This window comes from Ceratina calcarata, unplaced genomic scaffold, assembly GCF_001652005.2.
Source record: "Ceratina calcarata isolate Rehan_Ccalc_2016 unplaced genomic scaffold, ASM165200v1 scaffold44, whole genome shotgun sequence".
NCBI lineage: Eukaryota > Metazoa > Arthropoda > Insecta > Hymenoptera > Apidae > Ceratina > Ceratina calcarata.
Window position 1 is genome coordinate 272,848 of NW_017167821.1, and position 8,522 is coordinate 281,369.

General features: G+C 39.8%; 4 protein-coding genes across 4 annotated transcripts; 2 read left to right on the forward strand and 2 right to left on the reverse strand.

Annotated features, from left to right (window-relative positions):
- The first annotated feature begins 406 nt into the window (after nt 1-406).
- On the forward strand, nt 407-1,058 carry Ndufb2 (NADH dehydrogenase (ubiquinone) 1 beta subcomplex, 2, 8kDa). The gene is made up of 3 exons (XM_018028224.2): nt 407-593; nt 660-780; nt 858-1,058. Exons 1-3 carry the CDS (start codon nt 499-501, stop codon nt 921-923), a joined length of 282 nt encoding a protein of 93 aa, XP_017883713.1. The 5' UTR covers nt 407-498; the 3' UTR covers nt 924-1,058.
- A 15-nt stretch (nt 1,059-1,073) lies between these two features.
- LOC108627138 (retinal dehydrogenase 1) lies at nt 1,074-3,536 on the reverse strand. The gene is made up of 9 exons (XM_018028220.2): nt 3,147-3,536; nt 2,970-3,074; nt 2,791-2,892; nt 2,560-2,725; nt 2,193-2,497; nt 2,035-2,137; nt 1,455-1,962; nt 1,318-1,392; nt 1,074-1,245 (listed from the first exon to the last, which is right to left on the reverse strand). The coding sequence occupies exons 1-9, from the start codon at nt 3,180-3,182 to the stop codon at nt 1,176-1,178; spliced, it is 1,470 nt and encodes a 489-aa protein (XP_017883709.1). The 5' UTR covers nt 3,183-3,536; the 3' UTR covers nt 1,074-1,175.
- Nucleotides 3,537-3,668: 132 nt separating this feature from the next.
- Nucleotides 3,669-5,811, forward strand: Tektin-A (Tektin A). The gene is made up of 7 exons (XM_018028222.2): nt 3,669-3,895; nt 3,977-4,248; nt 4,325-4,634; nt 4,701-4,915; nt 4,978-5,200; nt 5,260-5,417; nt 5,487-5,811. The coding sequence occupies exons 1-7, from the start codon at nt 3,857-3,859 to the stop codon at nt 5,683-5,685; spliced, it is 1,416 nt and encodes a 471-aa protein (XP_017883711.1). The 5' UTR covers nt 3,669-3,856; the 3' UTR covers nt 5,686-5,811.
- prtp (thioredoxin domain-containing protein pretaporter) lies at nt 5,722-7,644 on the reverse strand. Its single transcript, XM_018028221.2, has 4 exons — nt 7,118-7,644; nt 6,905-7,048; nt 6,726-6,834; nt 5,722-6,659 (listed from the first exon to the last, which is right to left on the reverse strand). The coding sequence occupies exons 1-4, from the start codon at nt 7,297-7,299 to the stop codon at nt 5,913-5,915; spliced, it is 1,182 nt and encodes a 393-aa protein (XP_017883710.1). The 5' UTR covers nt 7,300-7,644; the 3' UTR covers nt 5,722-5,912.
- Between the last annotated feature and the right edge of the window lie 878 nt (nt 7,645-8,522).

The window sequence follows — 8,522 nt, forward strand, 5'->3', positions numbered from 1 at the left end:
TGACTGGGCATATTCTCGAATTTATGGCTCACCCTCGTGCTTCGTAATAAAAAAATCAATTCGAAACGGTGCGCTGACGATGTGAGACGAGGCGAACGATGCAAGTACACTCTTGCGCTCGCCTGATATCGGCATTAGAAATCTTTTGATTGCCAATATTTCGGTTCGATGAAAAAATGACGAAAGTAGCTTCCATTCCTATTTCAAAATTGCGTTACACCCCCTGGGCTAAGCAATCTTTAATCGAATGGCCTTTGCTTAATACGATATCTCAAAGAGAGGTGCAATGTTTCAGTACCCGGTAACTTACACCCTTTTAGAGTTCTCGTTACGCATAATCGAATCAATGATTAATCATATTGTTTTTTAAAAGTCGGATGCCTTCGTATAGATTCCATGCGGCTCGCTCGCCTTGCCAGTTTCTCTCTACCGCTGGTAGGGGTCGGTTCACTGTAGATGAGAAGTTGATTCGTTGGATGGAATTATATTAAACGAAAAATGTTACTCTCGCGCGGTGCATCGATTTTGAGAAATGTTTCACGTCTCGGTCAAAAGAGCCACGTAGGAATAAATGTAACACAAACCCGTAATAAGTACGTATACATGTACGTTACATAACCTTATAGAAGAAGAGGTTAACCTGCTCAATATTTTATTAGATGGTATTATCGTTCCCTTCCGCCGCACGACAAAACATGGCTAGTGATAACTGAATGCGCAGGAGGGGTGATGTGGTGGTGGATTCTGTGGAACTTGTTCCACGAGCATGAACATCTTACTGTAAGTAACACAATGTCTTATGCTTAATACAGATATTAGTATAAATCACACTTAAATACTTTTGTTTTATTCATCAGGGCCACTTCCCTTATCCACGTCCAGCAGACTGGACAGATGAAGAATTGGGAATTCCGCCAGAGTAATAGGTAGACTTTTTGTATAAATATTTTATTATATTTAATTAAAATCTACGATCGCGTATCATAACTTGGATACATCAGTGAATCGTTAGCTTATATGTAGCTTATTGTTCTAATAAAGGTATCATTTTAATTGTACAGTTACAAAACTGATTGTTCATCCATCATATTACTTTATTAATGTTACATAAGTGAAAGATTCTAAAACAAAAATTGTAGAAACTTGTATGAACCGGACAATTGAGCATGTCGCTCTTAACAACGCGATGGCACTTTGATAGATATCGTTTTAGTCTCGAGATACTCCTTCAACCCCTCCGCACCCCTGAAACGCAAAAATAGAAATTTCATATTTTCTCACTACGTACTTTTCCCAATCGTATAATAACGGACTTACAATTCTCGTCCTATCCCCGACTGTTTGAAACCGCCGAATGGAGTTTGAGGCGTAATGGCGTCGTAACAATTTACCCTATTAAATTATGTAAATGATTATCGGACTGTCCATCAAGTACAGAAAATAATGTATCTTACCAAACGCTCCCAGCTTGCACCGCTTGCGCAAATGTCAAAGCTTTATCAATGTCTTTGCTGAGTACACCAGCGGCGAGACCGTAGTTTGTATTGTTCGCTCGTTCGATCACTTCGTCCATCGTCTCGAATTTCAAAATGCATTGAACAGGCCCAAATATTTCCTCTGTTGCGATTTTCATGTTATCGGTCACGTTCGAGAAGACAGTAGGCTTAATGAAATACCCGACGTTGCCCTGACGTTCCCCTCCCGTTTGCAACACGGCACCTTGCTCTTTCCCTGATTTAATAAAACTTAAGACCTTATCCAACATGTCTTGATCGATCTGCGGGCCCTGTTCAGTTCCGGGATTGAACGGATCGCCCACTTTCGTCTTCTGTGCCAAATCCTTTGCGTGCGATACGAACTGATCGTAAATCTTAGCGTGTACGAAGGTACGGGAACCGGCGCAACAGTTTTGTCCGTGATTCGCGAATATCGCGCCGTAAGCAATCTCGGCCGCTTCCTTGACTAGAAATTGATCGTAAGTTTTAACTCTGTGCTCACAGAACATATTAATATTATATCAAGTGATTAATGTACCGTCAACATCGTCGAAAACGACTAAAGGACTCTTGCCACCTAATTCAAGACTGACACGTTTAAGATTACTCTTAGCAGCGGACTCCATGATTAACCGACCAACCTACGAAAATAATGAATGAAGAATACTATAAAAAATATCATCAGCTAGCTTTTACCTCGGTTGATCCGGTAAACGCGACTTTCCGGATGTCCGGATGTTCGGTTATAGCTGCCCCAGCCGTGGGACCGTACCCTGTTACAACGTTCACGACGCCAGGAGGGAATCCAGCCTCCTTAGCGAGTGCCGCCGCGTAAAGCGCAGTTAACGGAGTTTGCTCGGCTGGTTTTAAAACAATGGTGCATCCAGTGGCCAAAGCTGGACCCCATTTCCAGGCCAGCATGAGGAAAGGATAGTTCCAAGGGATAATCTGTCCCACCACTCCGACTGGTTCCTTACGCGTTAGCGAGACATAATTTCCGTCTGCAACGAGTGTTATCGTCGTAACTCCTTGAGAAATCAACTGTTCGTAAAGTTAAATGTACCTGCTGGGATAGTGTCTCCAAAAATTTTGTCGCACCATCCGGCATAATAGCGAATCGTATCTATACTCGCTTCTATGTCGAAAACTGCATTCGAGTAGGCTTTTCCATTGTCTAACGTTTCAAGGGTGGCGATATACTCCAAGTCCCGCGCGATCAAATCCGCGAACTGTGATTAACGTAGAAATACATGAAGGAAACACTTGTTTAAAACTAGTGTAATGAACGACATACTTTATTCATGAGTTTCCCGCGAGCGGACGCATCCAGATTACGCCATTTGGAACCTCTGGCGAACGCTTGTTTCGCAGCTGCAACTGCTTTCTCCACATCTGCCTACGTAAGAAAAAATATATCAAATAATTACGAAGTATAGAACTTGTACGATATATGTATGAAATAAACCATCGTACCTTGTCGCCCTCGGAGATCTCTGCGATCACTGTGCCATCAGCTGGATTTATAGTAGGAAATTTTTTACCGCTTACAGAATCCACGAATTCATTATTGATGAACAACTGGAACAATAAATACGTATAACATCGTTTATAAAATTAAATTACAATAAAATGAATTGCACAAAAATTTACCTGAGTATATTTAATGTCTGGGACCTTACGTGTCATCTTGAATGATGTACGTACTCGACGCTGCACTCAGAGCAAATGCTTAAATTTAATCGGCAACAGGGCATTAAATATACTTTGGTCCCGTGATAACAGATAACACCAATAATGCGTTTGTTTTTGCAAGATGTTATTTCTGGACCGAAGAATATTCCAGCCTCCTGTCAAAGCCGATTAATTGAATATTTTATGCTATAAACCACGAACCGCTCAATAATAACGGGCAAATTGTACTTTGTTAAAAATCGAACACGTGGCTATTCTTTATCTGACGTGTGCTAATCTTTTTATCTGTAAAAATATGTAATAAATATAAAATTTTTCGATAAGAATTTGCCGTAAGCCAACTTGATAAAGGAGGTTACACTAGTTCTAAATATGATACAGAATTCTTATCTCATGCAGCCAACTACAATGTAAACATAAAAATAGTTATTCGACTGTATAATGTTTTCAACATGCTAAATCATTCTCAGGAGACATTTATGAATGAGATAATTCGTTGCTGGGAATTGTTAAATCGATAATAGTATTCTTCCCCGTTGAAGGGACAGCAACCCTAAAATCATCTGTGTCAAAAAATTCATTTCAGTATAGTTGTAAGGTGTATAGAATTTTTCAAAGTATTATAAAAAAATCTGAGTTTCGTATCGGAGAAAAGATTCACCGCGAATATGGATAACGTTGCTGAAAAGGAGGAAGGCAAGGGGGAGGTATTTGAATCGACTAAACTTCTGCATCTAAGATTTATTAAATTACGAGCTTTCATTTTACATCTTTTTGATGAAACGTAGCCCTGTCCAAGGGTGGATACTACCGTAAGAGGCGAGCAGCCGCCCGCGTTTTTTCCTCAACCGGGAGATGAACTTCCGACGCAACCGGAAAAATCCATGGACCCGATCGGTCCATGGGCAACCGGTCGTGTTACGTATACTCCTCAAGGTGGTTTGACAGGCGTTAGACCAGTCGTTGACCGATACTCCGTGACCAATTCTGGTGGAGCTCAATGGAGAGCTCATAATAAAATGTTCTTCGACGAATCGAACGAAAATATTCAAGTAGCTCAGTAGGCAAACGAATCCGTCATTATTTTACTTTCAGCTTCCTGATGAGGTGAATGATAACGATAACGTCAATTTTAGACTTGCTATTAGCAACGCAAAACGGTGCATCGAGCGAACTTACCGCGAGGCGGACAAGACGCAATTAGAATCGACGGAGCATTTAAAAAATCGAGCGAACGAGGTGTACCGTTGGAAAACTGAATTAGAGCATTTAATAAGTAACATTACTAGAGAAATAGAATTGTTGGAAGCCGAACGTAGACACGTAAAACATTCTTTGTCGGTTCTCACGGTCCCGGAGTCGATCGCCGGCGATTTTTTGCAACTGCGATCGAAACGGCTAGAGTCCGATCTTATTCGAGACGAAGTTGAAGAAGAACTTACTAAAGTCAGTATTACTTGACATCATATCAAAGATACACATCTGTTATGGTATGTGTATTAATTATTATAGGAAGTTGCTCTGTGCTCGGAGGTACGCGATTTATTTAACAGAACTCGGGAACAAATAGAATTACAGCTAACTGAACTGAAGTCTGCGAAAGCAAGGATGGAAGTGGACTGGACCGATAAAGTCGATGCTTATAATATTGACTCCCATTGCATAAAATTAAAAAATGATTCTCCCATTATAATGTGGAAACCTGGAGCTACGAGATTTCCAGCGGAGTATGAACATTGACTCCTTTCTAGTTTAATGTATATGATTAATTCCCGCTTCTTTTAATTAGACAATCGACGCCTTCGAGTTACGAACATTACACTCGTGAAAGTTTAACCGACGGGGAAGCAGCCAAGCAGAGATCCGAAAATTTGAGGTCCACTTTAGATTCTATATATAAGAACTCTATTAAAGATCTCCGGGATCAAGCAACCAGAGTAGATATCGTTCTAAGCAAAAAAATTCGACTCACGGAAGATGTTCGTCTACAATTAGAGAAAGAATTGCTTCGTGTAAGTTTAATATGGGCAATTTATAAAACAAGATATTCTTAAGAAAACAATTCCTTCAGTGTTTATACGAGCTTGCCAATGCGGAAAAATCAATCGAAGAGCTTCGTCATTCGACAAGGGGACTGGATTGCGCAATGAAAGTGGCACAAACACGGTTAGCAGATAGACTCGAGCACAGACGTAACGTGGAAAGTTGTCGCGACACCCCTCAGTTCGCGTGAGTTATCTAATCGCGCAACCAATTCGTTATGCATAACACATGTTCATCTCGATTTGTTTCGTTTAGCCTGATGGAGGAAGTGAAGTTCCTGAATGAACGTACGTCGGCTGTCTTGGCCGAATTAAAAAGGGCGGAGGAAACTCAGTCTGGTTTGATAAAGGCCAGGAGCGATCTTGAACACGAGATAATCGTGAAACGTAAAACTCTGTACATAGACAAACAACGCGGGAAATTGTTGCGTTCGTTTTATCCCGCGACTATTTGAACGGTTTTACGAAGTATAAACGCACAGTTTCGTAGATACGCTTTGGAAGTATACGATTTATTCACGCAAAAATATAAAGTTTTGTAAGAGATTTTTGTTTTGAAAAATATATGTATACGGCCTGGATACACTGGGGTTTGTTACGTATAATTATGAATTAAGTTGTTACATGTTAATATCTAGATTTAAGTAATCGCTATTACTTGTAAATTGTGGAAAAAACGTGATCATAGTTCGTCGTGCGGTTGCACGTGATTCATCACAAATTCGTAGAGATCGTCCAGAATAGGAGCACCAATGTATTCAGAAACTTTGACACCGTCGCGATATAAATACAAAGTTGGAAAACCATCTACTTCTTGTTCGTTGCACAGCTCTTTGCTCACGTCTAAAGTACAATCTACTTTGATTATCTTCACGTTATCGTCCGTCACGAACTTTTTCCCAAGATCTTTCCAGATCTGCGCCAAACGCTTGCAATGACCGCACCAAGGCGCGAAGAACTTGACGAACGAAACGCCTTTCTCGATTCCGTGTTTAAAACTTTCACCTGTCAAACTTAGCACTGCGTGCGCCGTACTATCCGAATTATCAGTCTTGACTTGGTCTTCTCCTTTGTCGAGCATCTTCGAAACGTAAGCTTTCAATTCTTCGTGAGTACGTTGCCCGGTGTATTTGTCCACCTTCTTCCCGTCCTCGATCCAAAGCATCGTTGGAAACCCCTCTATTTCGAATTTTTCGCAAACAATAGGATGCGAAATGCAATCGACACGAGAAATGCTAACGTGATTATTATTGCGCAAACTATTGGCTAATTCCTCCCAGACAGGAGCTAATTTTTTGCAGAAACCGCACCAAGGTGCATAGAAATTTATAAAATGGTAGCCAGTAAATACATGTTTATAAAAAGTGTCTGTCGTTAACTCTAATAAACTGTTCACTGCTCCAGGCGGCAGTGATGCGACGTCCCCACTCTGATAAAAAAATAATAATTAGTATACCGAGTTGAATTGTTTAATATGCGTACTCTTCATACATACCCCAAATGCTGTGCCCAGTTGATCACTAAGAAAAGAAATGAGGGATGACAAATCGTTTCGACCTCTGTACTTTGTGCCTTTGGCTTCCCCAGCTTTAAAAAATTTCAGCCTGCAAATAAAAGGACTCTCAGGCCTATTCATTGAACAGAAGTTTTCGAATTTCTAGCATTTGTACATACGTAGGATAGCCAGTGACATCGTGTTCTGTGCATAAACTATGGTCCGTGGTACAATCCACTTTAGCAATTTTTATGTTATCTTCTTGGTTAGACATTTCAGCTAATTGTTCCCAGGTAGGTTCCAGTCTTTGACAGTGACCACACCTGTGAAAAATGTCTTCTTCTCTATTACAATACTTAAATCATTTAATATGAAATGTACGAATTACGTACCAAGGAGCATGAAACATGACGAAATGATTCTTCTTTTGTATCTCTGCTGAAAAATCATCTTTCGTGTACTCCGTGGCATGTTTATGTACATGATCGTTCTCCTCGCTATTAACTTGACTCAGCATAAATGCAAATAACAAAACGTATTTCTTCAACATGATACAATTCACAAAGCTTGCCATCGTGTCGATCAATAAGTAATGTATCACAAGATATTTAAAAAAAACAAATACCGTGTATCACTCACTGACCGAGAATAATAATATTTAACAAATGTTCAGCACAGCATATTATTGAATAATTACTTTAAGTTGTACTGAGTTTGTTACACTGTACTTTCAGCGTTACCGGATTCTATGTTAATGGAATTACAACAGGCTTGTCTTTTAAAGTATTATTGAAACATTAACAACTATTTGGATTCCTCGCTCCTCCCGTTTACACTTCCACCCTTCCACCCATTCCACACCATCCACACCGCCCACGTTAGATCGAAGCCGCTGATTCCGCCCCCACAAATGAGTAAACCACTACCGGCAACATCTAACTTAACACCGTGAAGTTCCTACTAGTGATGGGCACCATCGACTAAAAACTATCGATTTAGTCGATAGTAGTCAACGATACTTTTAGTCGGCTAAATCTCTGATACTATCGACTACATCGAACCAAATTTAGGCGGCTGCTTGAATTATCGATAAACTGCAATTTATAGCTCGACGGTCCAAGTTCAGAGTATAAATACCATGATCGCTGCTTTGCATTATATTTATTCAAGGATCGCGAAATAAAATTCTGAGATGCATTTCTATTAATTTATTAATCAGAATTATGCATTTCTACAATAAATTAGACTCGAAAATGCGTAATGCGTGATTGATGCTTAAGATCATGTTTGGTCAAGGATAGCGAAATAAAAATGCCGAATTTTATTTCCATTCATTTATTAATCAGAATTTTCCTACCAGAAGTGAATACATGTGAGTAGGGTTTAGGGTTCCTTCCAGTTTCCACGCTACAATCCCCACATTCTGCTGCTTAAAATTTGTCAAATTTAATTGTTTTTAACTTTGTAAAAAATAGTTATCATCGGTTGAAACAGCCAGGATTAAAAGCGAAGAAACTTCTTTTTTTGAATGACATTATATTTTGGTTTACGTCGATTCAGCTTCGAAAAGAAATATAACTCATCTGTAACAGATGAATGAATGAAATCGACGATACTGGAAGCCATGCTGGAAGTGAAGTTTAAAGACTTTAAAAAAAAGTCTTCTTTCTTTATCCTAGTTTGGCCGTGAGCGTTAAGTTTCGGCTTTGAAGCAGTATTGGAGATAATATCGTATAAATACAACAGTAGCTGTTCGGCGCACTGTTGCTATCCTTGAGGCGCGGCTCGTTCTTTCGC